Source organism: Bombyx mori, chromosome 27 (genome assembly GCF_030269925.1).
Source record: "Bombyx mori chromosome 27, ASM3026992v2".
NCBI lineage: Eukaryota > Metazoa > Arthropoda > Insecta > Lepidoptera > Bombycidae > Bombyx > Bombyx mori.
Window position 1 is genome coordinate 8,203,116 of NC_085133.1, and position 18,951 is coordinate 8,222,066.

The window sequence follows — 18,951 nt, forward strand, 5'->3', positions numbered from 1 at the left end:
TGTTTGTTTAGTTAAGTTAGATATAGTTGTGTATTAAATAATAACTGTAAGCCATGTTATCATTTAGGAGGAGTGTTGAGATATAGCACTAGCTGCGTATCGCAGCACTAGTAATGTTGACTTGTTACCATGGATACATTCTCTACTTAACAAGATTGTGTCGTGTGAATAAAATATAATTTGTGATATTAAAAAGAGTCTGCTTATTCTTCCACATAAAATCTTAACAGTCGCAACACCTTTTGTAAATAATAATGAGTTCTACAAAGTTGTAGTATATTATTGTATTCTATCAATAATAGTTATCGCAGGGTACGCGATGTAAAGAATATTTTAGGTAATTATTAATTAAAATTCTTTACACCTTGGGTTATTCTATTGAAGTTTTAGTAAGAATCTCTAATTTTTTTCAAAAAAGATTAAAGCCTATGTCGCTCGGAAATAGTGTAGTTTCCAAACAGTGAAAGAATTTTTCAAATCGCTTCAGTACTTTCGGAGCTTATTCGATACAAACAAACAAACAAACAAATCGTTCCTCTTTATAATTGTAGTATTATAGTATAGACTATAGACGAATCGGAATTGCATGCATTGAGGTATCAAGATAATTCCGTAGGTAGTTAGTAAAATTAAATATTAGCTAAGTAAAATAATGGATTTAAGGATTTAAGAATGGAATTAAGGATTCACTGGACTTATATGAAGTCACCTTCAATAACAAGGATCATTTTTTCATACTTTTGCTTTTTTTTCCTATCTAAGCTGATAGCCTTGAGAGGCTATTTCAGCGGAACCTTAACTAGTAGGTGAACTCACGGGGCTCAAACCTGAGAACGTTGCTAACACGAACCCTAGCAAGAGCCGTGCTTCGCAGAATCTACCACTGGATCGGAAACGCGACCCACTGAGAAGATCCGGCGAGAAACTCAGTGGGCTGTGTCTGAGGGTTAATTTACTCGTCGAGCCCTTCGTCGCAAGCGACGGGTTCGACGAGAACGGTAACCGGTGCTTGAGGTACCTAAAGCACTTAGTGGATCGGGAGGATCCGAGATGACGTGTTTGGGGCGACGTAGACTGCTTTCCATTCTTTCCGCAGGATCGGGAATGTTACCGGCGGCCACAATGAGGGGTTCTCGTGTCGTGCCGCTTTATCGAAGTGGCGCATCGACGCCGACTGTAAATACTTACTGATGGACTCTAAGTCCAGGTCGTCATGGAGGTCGACGTTCCTGACGAACCACGGGGCTCCGACGGCTATCCTGCAAAAACGGGATTGTTTGACTTGAAATGATTTTAGGTGAGAGCGGGCCTCGTGAGCGAACACTACACTTGCATAGGTCATGACGCGACGGGGCGTATGCAAGTTTTGAGAGTGTCACCTTATTTCTATGGGACATTTTACTTCGCCTGCATATCATCGGATAGGACTTTTGCATCTTCATAGAAACTAAGTGATTAATATACCACTATATGTACCTACTTAATTCAAAACAGCAATAACAATTTACACAGTTTATCAACTTGACTTCCCGCCAAAAAATCTCATCGTGTATGTTTTTCTGTCAATAGCGTCAAATTTAACAGAAACCACCCACCATTGGCCACCATTTATCATTAGAGCATTAGAGTAGGTACCTACATAATAAACAAAGTAAACGAAAAGAAAACAGAACCCACATAACTATTATGTTATTTTGATTGATTTATAAAAAATGTAACAGAATAAAATATTATGTATTAATATAATTTAAGCGTAAATAATACATATTCTTTTTACATATTTATTGTTTAGTTAAATTTAAAAAAATGAGTGGAAATCAAACGGATAATTGCTGTGGGTGTTTGTGCAGTTCAGATGAAAGATCTATAACAAAACTGTCTATTGAAAACGGATTTCTGCATAACGTATTACAGGTATTTTAGTTGTTTTCTACACATGTACAGAATTTCTGTATATGCTTCTGATTCTATAAGTATTTAGAAACTATTATGAATAAAATACCTACAGACATTATGATTTAAGACACCAGCAAAAGGAAAATAAAATCATTTTTAATAAATAAAAAGAGATATTTGTACAGGAATTTATATTTAAAAGCACACTGTACAATTCAATTAAAACAACAACACAGTGACTGGGCCCTGTTGCACCTTCTTGTATTTGTCTCATATGGATTCAAACAGGATCTTGTTGAATACATAATGTATTTGTTTTACTAATAGGTAACTAAGATATTTCAAGAAAAACGTTATGAAAACTTTTCAGGTTGATTCCATATTATTATGCTATCTATGCAAGATACAAGCAAAAAAAGCAGATCTATTTGTGCAAAATATACAAAGCAATCAAATTTTACTCGAGAACTACCACAGTGTAAGTAATTGTATAAAATTAGTCAGATCGGATTGGATCAACATCGGCCAATGGTCTCTAGCTATTTTTAAATTGTGTATTTACTGAAATATGATGTACGATTTTTTCCTTAATAGATTAATAATTTATCTGAAGACTTAAGAAAGTATGTAAAACCTATAGTTAATTTAAGCTACGTAACACTAAATGCTATTGAATTAAACGAGGTCAGTGGCTCAGCAGAAGAAACTTTTGTTATACTAAACAGTAGAAATGGTGACACTAAAATCAAAATGGAAATGAAGGAGGAAGAAACAGACACTTGTGATGAGGATTTTATTCCACCTGATGAAGGTAACATTGCAATTGCAATTGCACAAATAAAATTTAACATAGTTTTTGCCGTATGAAAGTCAGAGACGCTTACCAAAGACATGCTGAATAATATCTAACTAAGTATCTGGCCGGTTTGGTTTCAGAATGCCAAGATCGAGATTGCAAAGAGGAAACATTTCCACTCAACGAACTCCTGAAAGCCGAATTAGAAGTTGAAGAGATTGATCTTATGAGCTTAAAGAAATCTCTAGTAGCTAACAAATTGAAAAAAAGAAAAAAAGTAAATAAAAGTCACACTAGTAGGTATTTTCAAGTTTATTCAGTAAGTGTGTATTATATAGTATAAATAATTTTTTTAGTTGTATTTCTCAGTGGGAAACTTTTTCAAAAATAATTAAAATTTATTTTAGAAGATATGTTTATAATATAAAATATTCGATTAGTTTGGGACCTAAAAATTATTTTTTCTTCCAAAATAACAAAAAGGTCCTAAAATTAATGCGGTAGAATTGCCTTGAGCAGGGAGAGATGGCAGAACATCGTGACATAAAATCTGTCCCCTCCAAAACTATCACAACCACTCTGTCAAGAGTGACACGATTGAAAAAAAGAATGATATATTTATAAACAAAATTTTGGTTTCAGAGGCACAATTGATACAAAAAATATATTTAACCAAGAAGCAGTGTGTAGCGGAAAGGGAAAGAATGGCACAGGATGTAAAATATCTGGATAGTCCATACAAATGTGTTGATTGTTTAAAGGGATTTGACTATAAGCCAAGTTTCTACAAACATATGGAAAGACATAATGAGGTCTGTTTTGTCTGTTTGCTATTCAGTCAGCAATGCTTTCAAGGCTTGTGGAGAGTACTTAACAATAGATAGCAGCTTGACACTACCCCTGGCATTGCTCGCATCTAGGGGAAACTGTAACCACTCACCACCAGGCGGGCCATATCATTGTCTGATTACAAGGACAAAAAAGAACAAGCTAAATACTTGGGAAAAAATAGAATGTTAATAATTATGAATTAATATCACAAATTATAGAGTGGTCATGCTCTAATCTGCATTTGAGAACTTTTCGGCCATATGGCTATCTCTTCTACAGTGTGCCTGCTCACTGCTACTTCAATCTTGTAATCTTTTGCTTCATGTCATTTACCTAGGTTTTTTAACCCGTGTAAAGGAAAGCATGATATGAGTAGATCTCCTATAAGGTGGACTGACAACCTGATAATGGTTGTGGTAATCTGCAGCATATAGAGGGAGAAGGGCTGGTCACTATGGTGAAAGGGATTGCTTAAGCAGTGGATATCTGGGCTGATGATGATGATGTACTCTGATATCTGTGATGATGGCTACCTTATGGTCTCGCATTTAATTAATATGCCGACATTCCTGTTTTATTTTTGATTGCTAACAGAATTTAAATCAGAAAAGGAAGGGGTTCTATATTTGTGACACACAGTGTTTTACAATTTTTAGGATTTAATGAAACTTTATCATTCAGGAATATAAATAAATAACGTTTTTCAGGATATAGGGAATTACGTGTGTGACGTGTGCAAACAGCGCACGAACTCGGAGAAAAAACTGGCTAATCATAAGAAATATCATACTGTGTGAGTATCTTTTGTATGATTTAGTTCTATTCCAATCTTAATTGTTATATTCTGTGAAGATTTTCAAGATGACTAATAGAGCTAATACCTCATTGGTGATAGATATTTACCAAAGGTCATATCCACAACATACCACCACAATATACTGTCTTTTCGCATTAAACGTGTATGATTTCCAAAAATATTCGAAATTGAGTTAATAAGCGGAATCATTCGGTATCACCAGTATTTTTCTCATAAATACTGTTAAAAGAGCATAGTTTAGTTTTAGTTTATCTATATTTTGACTACTATTAACAAAATTTATACATCATTTTATCTTAATTTAAAAGACAGATAATATAACTGTTAAAAACTAAAAAATTAATGTTGCGAAGATGATTAGTACTAAAAATATCATGTTATGTTAAACCTTTAAAACACTCTCCTGTAAAATTTGGTAAGTTTTGAGATTATACGGCCGTCTGGTGTAGTGGTAAGTGACATGGTCACTACAAAACGGGGTCGCGGGTTCGAATCCCGCCAAGGGAAGATATTTGTATGGTAAATATAAATGTCTTTTCCAGGGTTATGGATGTATATTAAATATATGTATGTGTATAATAAAAAATCTTACATTTATATCCGTTATCTGGTACCTGTAACACAAGTTCTTTACGAACTCATCACGGGACCAGTTAACGTGGCGTGATTGTTAGTAAATATTTATTTATATTATTTGTTATACAGTTTTAATGCGAGAAGACAACCTGTGTATATAATCATCAATATTAAATTATGTTTAAGTTGCTCTGGTTTGCACCACTTTACTGTTTATTTGTTGATAGGGCACTAGACCTGCCCCTTTGAACATTAAGAGAGCTGCTGTATCTGCAATCAAATCTTATATTTCAAGAACCTTTTCTCATGTTTGGTCTCGAGATCTCATGATTGCTCTCTTGCCTCGTTGATAATGTTAATTATTTATTGTTTTATTTAAAAATTTCAGTCGCTACAAATGTACTGAATGCGATTTGACCCGGGTCAGTTATGCGGCTGTAAAATATCACTACAACGTGTTCCATTCTCTTGGATACTACCAATATAACTGTACCCACTGTTCGAAGATTTTCAAGTGAGTTTTGAATTTGCTTTCTGATGGTCCGGGGCATTTGTATACAGCTATCACGCCTTTTATTTTGACTTGACCTTGACCTTGTTTTTTTCAAGGTTCGAAGACCGCTTCATATAGCACAATATAAATTATTTATTTGTTCAAAACTTATCCATATAAGTTAAAACATTCAGATCCTTAATCCTTTGATTGCCGTGTAGATCACTTGAGAGACATCGTAACAGAAACAGAGAATTATCATTTCAACAAAAACAGATTTTGTGTCCATTACGCTTACATTTTTTTTAACTACGTAATGAATTAAGGAATTATTAATTTTATTATAAACTACAAGTATCATAACTATCTCCTATTGCATGGTAATGAATAGTACCATTTTAAGACGAAAGTTGTACTCTTAAAATATTCTTAGAATAATTAGAAATGACTGAAACCTCTATGTGCTTGTTAATATTCAATATCATTAACAATAACTGAATTTATTAAAACCGCGCTAATCGTAATTTAACGACTAATTGGCCGTCTTCACTGACATTTTTTTCTTGAAGTATTGTTGAGGTTTGTTTAAGTTTTCAATATTTTTTTAATCTACATAAGAAATAATTAGACAGTATAAACACACTTGTTAACAAAACGCTAGTAAATACGGCCATTGCTAGCTGACTGACAAAACCGGCGCATGCGCAATTTATGTAGGCTCGAGGTGATGGTTTGCTAGTTATAAAATAAATAATAATTGGGAATTTAATTGTTTTTATGATCGAACAATCACCAATAGTCGTCGAACAAACGATAATTGATCAAAATTAATTACATAATCTGAGCGATAAAAATAAAGATATCTAGAAAGGAGGAACAACTTAAGGGCGATCATTTGTTTAATTAATGATAAATAAATAAAAGACGAACAAATCATTAAAAATAATAAAATCCGAAAATCAAAAAGAAGGGGGCCAAATTCAGTGAGCCATTGCAATTGCTTATGCACTCCCAGATGAACACACATATAAATATAAAAGCATCAGCACTCCCCTGAAATTGTTTTGGCAATATTAATAATAGCTATGTACTATACACTGACGATAATAATATATTATATTCTTATAGACTATTAATATATAATAATAATGTAATAATAATTTATTTATTTCTCTCATAAAGGTATAGTACAAATACAAATAGAAATTAACCTTATAATTTATTTTGTAATCCTTTGAAAGAGCTGAAGTCTGTACTAGGTTCAAAGACCTGTATTACTGATCTCCAGGCTCCCTCCTTCTTAAGATAGATTAGGTTAGGTTAAATTATATTAACAGAAATAAATGATAGTTATACCTGTTTTTTTTGTAGTATTGTTTGTTTCTTAGTGGCGTTTGAAGGGTGGTACAGTCATCTAATATTCTGACGGGTATCAGCAGGACACAAAAAATATGAAATTAATTATTAGTTCAGCTTGCCACATAAGGATGAAGCGTATACAATTTCTCAAATATATAAAATTTTTCTTTTAATTCCAGGAGTGAAATAACCTTAAGGAAACACATATGGTATGCCCACAAGACCCGGGAACGTGTTATATGTGATCATTGTCATCAGAGCTACGTCAACAAAGAGGTCTTGAAGGCGCATATGATGAGGTTAGTTTGATTCTGATATTAAGGTTTTTTGGCGGGAACGCGAGGAGTGAAGTTGTGTGATTTGTTTTATTTTATCTATTTAGTGTTTCTTCAGGTTTAAATGTGTAATAATGGTGGTTTATTAACTGTTTAATATCTGTGAAAGTGCACAAATGTGGGAAAATGAAACAAAGCCGCTGGACGCAACTTCTCGGGATCCTCCAAAAAGTCCACCGAAAAAAACTTAGTTAATAACCACCATTTTACTAAGATTATATTTCATCCCATATCATCTCATTTCATTTATTTTCATCCCAGTTGATTAATGTCTCAAATTAATCATTTTCATTTCATTTCACTCCATATTATCATTTTTTATAAAAATAAGAATATAAATTAAAATAAGACATGACTTAAAGGTCTTAGTTACCAGGTCATAAAATCACTTAAAAAGTATTAAGGTCACGGTCACCATCACGGTAAAGATCACAATTACATAGTTAGTTCACGATTGACCGCTGGAATATGAAAAATATTGTATTTTTGGATGTACAATATGGAACAATGGATGTACAAAATGGAAAATCCAAATATATAATCTGTCAGACCCCAAGATACCGTTAGATTGTTCTATGTGAAACTTACAAGTCTTGAAGTATTTTTAATAGTAATTTAAGAAATAATAATAGAAATTAATATATAAATATACTAGTGATATAAATATAACACCTCTGTAGTCTGCGACCACTTAAACTGTATAGTAATCGAAATGTCAGCAGCAAGATATTGCCAATAAGAACGCGAGATTAAACCTTAAACAACGAGTATGTAAAGATTAATCTTATTGAACAATGGCTTCCCTCCCTTGAAACTGGAACGCATGTAGGCAGCGGCTTGGCTCTGCCCCTGGCATTGCTGAAGTCCATGGGCGACGGTAACCACTCACCATCAGGTGGGCCGTATGCTTACCTGCCTACAAGGGCAATAAAAAAAATTGTGGGGGGAGGAACAACATGTGCGGGTTTTACTCCCTGCTAAAGTGCCTGTACATAATTTTTTAAGGGATTTTATGACCTGGTAACTAAAACCTTTAGGTCAAGTCTTATTTTAATTTATATTCTTATTTTTATGAAAAATGATAATATGAAGTGAAATGAAATGAAATGAAATGAGATGAGATGATATGGTATGAAATATAATCTCAGTAAAATGGTGGTCATTTACTGAGATTTTTTTAGTGGTCTATTTGGAGGATCCCGAGAAGCTACGTCTAGCGGTTTTGTTTAATTTTCCCACATTTGTGCACTTTCACAGATATTAAATAATAATAAACCACCGTTATTACACATTTATATCTGAGGAAACACTAAATAGACAAAATAAAAGAAATCACACAACTTCACTCCTCGCGTTCCCGCCAAAAAGTCTAATGCCTGTACATGGTGTTATATTACCACATTATATTATGATATTTTCATTCTTAATCTCAGACAGGCCGACAGACATACGGCCCTCCCGACGATAAAGTTGACATAGATTAATTTTTTTGTAAAAAAAAATGCTTTCAACGCCTTAGGAATTGATATTGCTTATGTCACAGTACACACCAAAATGACAGGTGCTTAGGGAGAAAAAAACAACTAAATACTAAAAAGCTTGATCAGTTTTAAGAACAGCACAAACAGATATGTTAGATTTTTTTTATTGCCTTTCTAGGCAGACGAGCATAGGCCCCACCTGATGGTGAGTGGTTACCGTCGCCCGTGGACTTCAGCAATGCTATGCGCAGAGCCAAGCTGCTGCCTACTGCTTAATACTCTCAAACCGGAGTGTTGCTAACATTGGCCCTAGCAAGAGCAGTGCTTCGCAGAATCTACCACCGGATCGGAAACGCGACCCACTGAGAAGATCCGGCGAGAAACTCAGTGGGTTGTGTCTATAGGTTAATTTACTGATGACCGATGCTTATGGTACCTAAAAGCACAATTAATGTTAAAATCTACAGGATCGGGTAGTTTCCAGTGGCCACGATAAGAGGGTTCTCATGTCGAAGATCTCTGAAAACTAGATTAACTAAATTTATCATAGACTAGCTGACTCGGCAGACTGTGTAGTGCCTCAATCGATAAATAAAAGACCTGAACTTTTGTATAAAATAAACTTAAAAAAAAACAAAAGAAATCCGTCCGACGGAGGACACATCAAAGGGAAAACAAAATTGTTATTTTTATTTAATTCCGAGCATTTTCATATTTATCTAACTTTTAAACCTTTTCTGAACTTCCACAAATAATTCAAGAATAAAATTATCCAAATGGGTCCAGCCGTTCTCGAGTTTTAGCGAGACTAACGAACAACAATTCATTTTTATATTTATCATAGATTTATGAGTTTCTGTGACGGAGCCACTGTTCCAGACGGCACATACAGCAGGTGTCGGTGGCGGGGAGGTGCGAGCGCTTCGTGTGCCAGGACTGCGGGGAGGCCTTCAGGACGCCCTCGCAGCTGAAGACGCACGGCATCAAGCACTGGCAGTGCAAGAACTACTACTGCGTCGAGTGCGACAAGTCAGTACTGGTAGCACCCAACAAACGCACCGGTTCAGATATTGAAACTATATCTATACTAACAATATAAACTAGTGGTCCCGCAGTAGTCGAAATTCGACTATAATTGAGGCCTATAAAATCAAAGGCAGCTAAACGTCTTAATGTCGTAAAATGGATTAACAATGGCGCTATCTTGTTTAGTTTGACACGCTTCAGTGTTTTCATGTTTTAACAAATGCAGCTAGATATCTAACAAATTGTGACGTGTTTACGGCCGATTTTTGTAGTTTACCTGAATATTTGACAGACTTAGCTGGAGGATAGCTTAGGATTTAGCTGTCTTTGATTTTATAGGCCTCAATTAGTTGAAATCATAAGTTTAAACATTATTATGGTTCTATTGTCAAAGACCGTTATACTTCTATAAAAGCAGATTTCACCAAGACTATACTACTATAGACTATAGACAAACAATATTAAAGATAAACCATATTAACCTTTTCTCAATTTGACCACAGACTTAAAGCAATAACAAAAGTTTGACAGTAAAAGAATATATTTAAGTGTGTGTGTGTTAAATATAATATTTCTGAAGCTCTTTCTGTTTTTGATTTTTTCAGAAGTTTCAAATCGCCTTATTCGTTGAAGACTCATTTACGAACGTCCTCATCGCATGTCAAATACAAAGAGTTACCGTGAGTAATTTTGATATTGTATAAATACCGCGTCGTTGGGAGCCGGGGTTAAGCAGGAGTCCACGGTGAGCGCTGAACTTGAGGAAACTTTGAGCTTTTTTAGTTTATTTAATTGGTTACCGCGATTGGTTAACGCTCCCGCGGCCGATCACCCGCAAGATGGACAGACTTGATTGAGTCAGAATTGGTTACCGGAGACCATGGACATCGAAAACGTCAATGCCGCCACTCACTTTGAGACATGATATCTACATACATGTTGAGGGGGAAAGGCTATATATTTGTTTTAGGCGACACTCTTGCAACATGACACGGGAGTCATTGAAAGGTTTTAAATTTGGAAAAAATATCATAAAAAACTTCTTTAGCTAATTGAATGGTGTAAACATAATTAAAATTGAATTAAAAACATCGCACTGTTGATGCTAATACCAAATAAAATACATCTTTAATTACAAATACAAGTTTCGCGTACTAAGCGAAATATGGCTTAAAACTACTGTACTGAGACCTACCTTAGAACTTATTTCAAGGTGGGTGGTGACATTTATGTTGTAGATGTCTATGGGCTCCGGTAACCACTTAACACCAGGTGGGCCGTGAGCTCGTCCACCGATCTAAGCAATAAAAAAAGTGTGTGTGTCCGCTCCGACGCACGACTGGAGTTTACTGGATATAATTATAAATTTGTGTCAGTTGAATACAGTAAAATATGCATTTATTAAAAAAGCTTTATTAATAAATGATTTGTAACGGGTTATATTCGGGTATCAACCCACTAACAGTTGATACGTTCAGGAATCGAACCCGAACGGCGTCCGGCCACAAGCAAAACGATGTCGGTAAATTAAACGAAACAATACGAGAAATAGTTCTATATTACGACAACACGATACACTACAGATTATTAACAAATTAACGAGACACAAAACAAACGACTAACAAATATATGAAAATACAATAATGAGAGAAACGCGCGATCAGTACGAGGCTTTGTGGCGGACTGCCGGCGCAGCAGCCCGGCGTCACCTGCGATAACGCGGCCGCGCGTTGGCTCCTGATTGGCGCGCGCACGCATCACCATGGCCAATCAGGCGCATAACGCATTTCGTGTGACATGCTATACTCTCTAGTACGATTTTGGTCCCCATAATTTTCATACCCCGGGCCTATATATGTAAATCGATTCTTAAGGAGTAAACTCCAAAAAAAAAAAATCGTCGCTGTGAAACCAAAATCTGCTATGTGCAAAAACTCTATTTTGAATTCACGAGTAAAATATTTTCGTATAAAATTTTATATTAAATGAAAGCTATAGATAAATATTAAAGCTATAGACACATAACAATTTTTTTATATACGGTAGATAGGGCTGTGAACTATACGAAAAGGTCAAAAAGGAAAAATCTCAAAAATTGCACTTAGCAGATTTTGGTTTGACGACGACGAAATAGCCTTTCATATCTCGATATGATAAATAAGATAAATAGCAATTCCACGTCCTTACGGATCCATCAGATCCAATAACCTTAGCATTAGACGCCTTCAGCTCTAACGCTAGGAGCAGGCTTAGGGACTCCGGTAACCGTACAAAGAGGTCGACGTGCAACCTAACCCATGCATCAGCCCGCTGAATTTCTCGCCGGATCTTCTCAGCGGGTCGCGATTCCGATCCGGTAGTAGATTCATTCGCGAAGCAATTGCTCTTGAGTTGTTAGGTCTCCTTCGGAGGCGCTCGGGCAGTAGTTAGCAAATCCCACCCCTCTGGCTGAGCCCTTGCTCGCCCACCTGTCCTGGTGAAACTGGAAAGGCCTTCGGGCCACCAGTAATCTTTCAAGCATAAAAAAAATCAAGTATACGGTCCACCTGATGAGGAGTGGTTATTGTCGCCCATGGACGCCGACAATTCAAGGTCATGACACACTGTGGATAAATAGGTAAACGTTTTTTTTTTTCAGATTAAAGTGTCTACATTGCGAGAAGCGTTTCGCCGTCAAACGAGATTTGGAGCAGCACACGAACCGGATACACCTGAACATCAGGCCGTTCAAGTGCGACCGCTGCGACAAGGTCAGTAGCTACTGTGACGCCCCTCGCCGAGAGATGGCGCTGGCGACGCTTGTCATGATTTTTTTAAGGCTTATATGGGTGGACGAGCTCACAGCTCACCTGGTGTTAAGTGGTTACTGGATCCCATAGACATCTACAAGGTAAATGCGCCACCCACCTTGAGATATAAGTTCTAAGATCTCAAGTATAGTTACAACGGCTGCCCCACCCTTCCAACCGAAAGCCGTTACTGTTTCACGGTAGAAATAGGCAGGGCGGTGGTACCTCAGAGAGAAACTCAATGGGCTGTGTCTGTGGGTTAATTTACTTGTCGAGCCCTTAGCCGGAAGCGACGGGTTAGACGAGAACGATGAGCGGTGCTTGTGGTACCTAAAGGCACCGTTAGTGGATCGGGAGGATCCGAAATGGCGTGTTTTGAAGGACGTTCTGTGACGAGTATGGAAGGAGAAAACATGTTGCGCCGATCCCAAGTGACTGGGAGAAGGGCAGGAGAATGATGACTGTTGTTATTGTCACAGGCGTACGTGAGCTCTTCCTCGCTTAAGGAGCACATCCGGATGACGCACGAGGGGTACAAGCGACCCCTCAAGTACCCCTGTCCGACTTGTCACAAAGTATTCGATGTAAGTTGTCATTTATTTTGGCTCAAACTCAAACACCCCTTAGCTATACCTCCTTTTATTGCTAAAATTTCACATAATAACACAACACAAAATAAATTTCGCTTTTCTTATAATACATAAGTTGCCTAAGGCTATTTCGTTTAAGTGGCATGTTTGTAACTTTGTTGGAGATATATTAAAAAACTAGCGACCCGCCCTCGCTTCGCTTCGGAAACATTAAAACACACATGAAACCAAAAAAATAAAATAAAAAAATTAAAAAAAAGTAGCTTATGTTCATCAGGGACAATGTCGGCTTCTAATGGAAAAATAATTTTTCAAATCGGTCCAGTAGTTTCGGAGCCTATTCGAAACAAACAAACAAACAAATCTTTCCTCTTTATAATATTAGTATAGAAAAAAACTTAACAAAAAACTTTTTTAGTCTCAGTATCTACCCGCGCGGACCTACAAGAGGTCCTCCTACCACCGGTAATTACGCAAATTATAATTTTGCGGGTTTGATTTTTATTACACGATGTTATTCCTTCACCGTGGAAGTCAATCGTGAACATTTGTTGAGTACGTATTTTATCAGAAAAATTGGTACCCGCCTGCGGGATTCGAACACTGGTGCATCGCTACATACGAATGCATCGGAAGTCTTATTCTTTAGGCCACGACGACTAAATTGTGTATTTTTAAATGATGATTTACGATCATGAAAAAAGATTTATTATTATTTCATATTAACGCGAAACGTGAACAGTTACATTCTAAGTAGCGTCAAAAGGGACATCGCAATAGGAACAGAGTATAATCTATTTAATACGTGAAGCAAAAACTGTATCCCTTTTTGCGAAAATTGCGGGGACAGAGGAGTATGAAATTTCCCACACTTATAGAGAATATAGAGAAGAAGTGCACAATGCTAATATTTTTTTTAAATAATGCATAAAAGATACATTAAATCAATAAAGGAAACATTACACACACTACCATGTATTTGACACACACACGCATGCATACTATTTGTTTATTGTCAAACTATTCTTATTGCTTTTAAGCATTTTAAGCAGACTTTAGTCTGTTGTCAAATTGAGAATAGATTAAATATTGTTTGTCTTTGTTACTATGTATTTGTCTAAAGTGTAGCCTTGGCGAAATCTGTCATTAGAGAAGTACTAGATGATGACCGAGCTTTGCTCGTTTTTTTTTTTTTTTTGATAACGCCATCTCGTTGTGTCTTTAAAGCGGCTAGTTGCCCTCAATTAAGAAAAATAGTATTATTAGTAATTATTGAAAACACGAATAAAACATTTTCTGAAAATAAATCGTAGCTAGATCAATTTATCGGCCCCGAAATCCCCTGTATACAAAATTTTATGAAAATCGTTGGAGCCGTTTCCGAGATTCAGATTATATATATATTAATATACAAGAATTGCTCGTTTAAAGGTATAAGATAATAAACAGTCTTTGACAATAGAACCTTAATAATGTTCAAACTTATAATTTCATTTCATTGTAGTCGAATTTCGTCTACTGCGGGACCACTAGTAAATATAGATTGTTGATAGCGTAATCAGATACTGAAGACTCACATCCGCACGCACACCGGCGAGCGCCCCTACCGCTGCGGCAAGTGCCCGGCGCAGTTCAGCCAGGCCGGCGTGCTCGCCACGCACAACAAGCTCGTGCACCTCAAGCTCACCAGGGACGGGAGACCGAAGCCAGCGCCGCCCAAATAAACTATGCGGAAGCAACATGCAGTTTTATTTGTAACGAGCTCCACAAACTGACCCGATCTACTGGCCTTTGTAATATAAATAGGTCGGGGAAAAAGTTTCTTCGCATTTTTCGGTTTGAAGGGCGGGGCCCTTATTGGACTAAACATACCTTGAGATATGAGGTTAAGGTTTTATCAGTTTGATAGTTTTGCTGCAGGCACTTTTTAGGAAATTAGTTTTATTTGAAGTTGCTTGCTGCTTTTTACTGGTGGTAGGACCTCTTGTGAGTCAGTACGGGTAGGTACCATCGCCCTGCCTATTTCTGCCGTGAAGCAGTAACGCATTTCGGTTTGAAGGGTGGAGCAGCCGTTGTAACTATAATTGAGACCTTAGAACTTATATCTCAAGGTGGGTGGTGGCATTTACGTCGTAGATGTCTATGGGCTCCAGTAACCACTTAACAACAGGTGGGCTGTGAGCTCGTCCACCCATCTAAGCTATAAAAAAAAAAGAATATTATTTCAAATTATGCGAAACGTGAACAGTTACGGTCTAAGTAGCGTCAAAAGCCGAAGCCAGCGCCACCCAAATAAACCATGCGGAAGCAATTTGCAGTTTTATTTGTAACGAGATCTACCTGACCCGACTCCACTGGCCTTTGTAATATAATTCGGTCGGGGGAAAAGTTTATCCGCATTTTTTTGAATGAAAATTCACAAAATTTTTGAAGTGCAATTTCTTTAGAATCGTCGTGATTTCAAACTCGATGAAACGAAAAAATAAGTCCATAGAGACAAATACCTACATAAATGTATAGGATTCAGCCGGCGGAAGAATGAGATAGAACATATTATTAAGCGTTCTCAGTGTAGTGTTTTTTTTAATACAGCGCCATCTATGAGATTTTTTAATACTAACTTGTGTATGAAACCTCTTATGGAGAATTTTAATTTAGGATTATACGTGAAGTTAAAATATCAATTCACAGAGGGCGCTACCTCATACGATAAAAGATGATTTACAATTATTTACTAACTAGCTGACCCAGCAGACTTCGTAGTGCCTCAATCGATAAATAAAAGACCTAAACTTTTGTATAAAATAAACATCAAAGGAAAAACAAAATCGTGATTTTTATTTAATTCCGAGCATTTTCATATTTTTTTACCTTTTAAACCTTCTCTGGACTTCCACGAATAATTCAAGACCAAAATTAGCCAAATCGGTCCAGCCGCTCTCGAGTTTTAGCGAGACTAACGAACAACAATTCATTTTTATATATAGAGATGACAAAATTTTACATATATGTACTTAGACATTTAGGATAATTGTATTAAAATTTTTGAAGATTTCACTTCTACCACGTGTGAATTGCACACTTGTTTTTTTAAAAATAATAATATAGTTTATTTACATTTAACTAAAGTATGTAAAACCAAATTTGTGCTACTCTCACAGACACTGCACTAGGTCCATAAACATCGCAAATTTTTTTCGCGGCCTGCATTGCATTTTTAACTTTTTTGTAGTAAAATTTTAAAATGTATCGAATTTCTTCATTAGATTCACTCATCTTGACAGTACGACAAAATAAATAAAAATCACATTTTCTTAATTTGAATTTGGAATTATCTTCTTTAAATTTTAAACTTTTAATGATACCAACACCAGCCAGATACAAATAGTATAGCCAAAGAGATTTTATTACAAGTTCATACATACCTACTATAATGCAAAAAGAGTTTTTCCCCAACCTATTATATTCATCATCATGCCCTTCTCCCAGTCACCTGGGGTCGGCGCAACATGCTTTCTCCTTATATACTTCTCTATCATAATTATACCATTGCTTAAGACGGTATTCAGGAGAATTCATGACTAACCTACTCCCGCTGTTCTACTATAAATATGTGTGACTATTGTCGAACAAAACCATCACAATACTATATTATTTATTTATTGCTTAGATGTGTGGACGAGCTCACAGTCCACTTGGTGTTAAGTGGTTACCGGAGCCCATGGACATCTACAACGTAAATGCGCCACCCACCTCGAGATATAAGTTCTAAGATCTCAGTATACCTAGTTACAACGACTGCCCCACTCTTTAAACCGAAACGCGTTACTGCTTCACGGCAGAAATAGGCAAGGCGGTGGTAGCTACCCGTGCGAACTCGCAACAGGCCCTACCACTAGTAATATATATAGTATATATACAGTGGTGGTCATATCACATCATTTTTCATATAATTGAAACGGTTCTTATGAATTAAGAAAGTATAACTTCAACATACAAATGTTCATAAAAAATATGCACATTCAATAATTAATATTCATGCAATAATATAGCCACTCAAATAACTCATTAAAAGCATAAAATATGAAACATATCTTACTCTTAATTACAAAATGAGTTACATTATTATTATGTAGGAGTTTATTTTCTGTTACTGGCCGCCTAATTAGAAACATTACGAAAAAGCATCCATAGTCCGTTCATTTTTTTGAAATTGGAGAATAAAATTTTTTTCTTGGCCTTTTCTATCATTAATTTGGCGGCTATTCAAAATTTAATCTGAATTTTATTTTGTTCAAAATGGGCTCAAATAAAAGTTGTGACGCGTCAACTAGGCAAATGTTAGTTTACCTAAATGTCATTTTGACACCTCAACTGCGGAAAGGTTAAAGACAATGAAGTAGGAAACCTATGGAAATGAAACGTCAACCAAAATTTCGTGCCAGTGTGACGTCATCTGGCCACAAAACATGGCGGCTTTAGTGCTGTACAAAAGATTTCAATGTTATCAGGTTTTATCGATAAACGTTCTTGGCTCATTTTATTTTAAATATTGTTGAGTATTATTAAAATTTATTTGTAGAATTTATACTTTAATGGGAAGTAAGTAGGTATATTGTTATGTGCTAATATGATATGATTTAGATGGGTGAAATCTAAGACAAGTTCGTCCTTCGAATTTGCCAAGTAAACGATATGATGATTTTTAAAAGTTGCTACACTGATTTTATAAAGTTGTCGTTTGTCGCAAAACATAAAGATATGGCGTAGTTCAAAGCCATCAGCCCATTTCTAGCATGCTAAATGTTATCGTATTTTGAGTACGTGTTTTTCTTAGACTATTACAATCTATTTTAATTGTTTTGCTGACTCTAAAGTCCGTAACATACTACCGCAGCGCACCCCAAGGATGGTGCGCCGCACCATTTGAATCACTTTCGCTTGAGAGTGATTCAAATTTTAAACTTATCAAGGGACCACGTGAAAAAAAAAACACCTACAGAACATTTATTCATTAATTACAAACGTCATTCCTTGTGACTTCCTCTCTAAAATCACTTAATTATTAAATAATTAATAAATTTACAATAGTGTTTTACTCACTGCGGAATAAAACTATTTTATTTAAATAGTTCCGAAGAGATTTTGTCGGTAGCCTTTTTCCCGAAATATCTAAACAGAATGTCTAAATATGTTTTGATGACATATTTTAAAGTGGTATTTATGATTAGTGTCATGATCAATAGATTCCGACCGAAAAATGGATTTTTCGGATGAGGGCTCTATAATGAATTTAAATACATATAGATAATAGTTTTAGGGCATCGACTTTCTCGAGATCCTATAAAATACGTTTTAATTATTATTTTTGTATGTTTTAAGCATGATAAATTATGAAATTTTATATAATCAATCATATTAAATCGATATCAAAGTCAATAAATAATGTACAACCCAAAACAGACGGCCGAACTGACGTGACAATGACATTTGGCGCGCTAAACATGGCGGATTTTCGGCCTCATTAGACGGAGACGGAGATATTTACGTATATTCATGTTTCATTTTATGTACGCACTGAAATACTGTTATATTGTTTTCCTGCGAGTTAAAGTGCTGAGTAAGAACGAGATAGATATATGTTTATGTATGTGCCTTCAAAATGGGTGCTATTTATATAAGCAATTGTACGTATAGAACAATATGTCGTGTCCCTACTATATAGGTCTATGGTTAAAGATCATAAGTGGGCGTACAGAAGAATAGCCGGGCATTTAAATTGTTCTGTAAAGAAACTTTTTAATGTAATTGATCATTATAAAACACATGGAACCGTTGAAAATGTTCTTAGAAAGGCTAGGTCAAGAAAACCTCTCCCAGAGAAGATACGCTTGAGGGGGAGGGTGATGGGAGAGATGTGCTCCGCACTAAACGCTTCACTTTCCCCTCTTTGCCTTTTCAT

At 35.9% G+C, this 18,951-nt stretch overlaps 1 protein-coding gene across 2 annotated transcripts; it reads left to right on the forward strand.

Annotated features, from left to right (window-relative positions):
* Positions 1–1,596: 1,596 nt before the first annotated feature.
* On the forward strand, positions 1,597–14,728 carry LOC101742437 (zinc finger protein 675). 2 transcript variants are annotated; one of them, XM_062676632.1, is made up of 13 exons: positions 1,597–1,914; positions 2,267–2,374; positions 2,491–2,707; positions 2,833–2,988; positions 3,335–3,504; positions 4,231–4,316; positions 5,305–5,430; positions 6,948–7,067; positions 9,464–9,613; positions 10,216–10,290; positions 12,249–12,360; positions 12,879–12,983; positions 14,552–14,728. In XM_062676632.1, exons 1-13 carry the CDS (start codon positions 1,807–1,809, stop codon positions 14,711–14,713), a joined length of 1,695 nt encoding a protein of 564 aa, XP_062532616.1. In that variant the 5' UTR covers positions 1,597–1,806; the 3' UTR covers positions 14,714–14,728. The 2 variants fall into 2 exon arrangements, with proteins under 2 accessions (XP_062532616.1, XP_004923492.1); XM_004923435.5 differs by having other exon boundaries at positions 1,599–1,914; positions 14,543–14,728.
* The last annotated feature ends 4,223 nt before the right edge of the window (positions 14,729–18,951 follow it).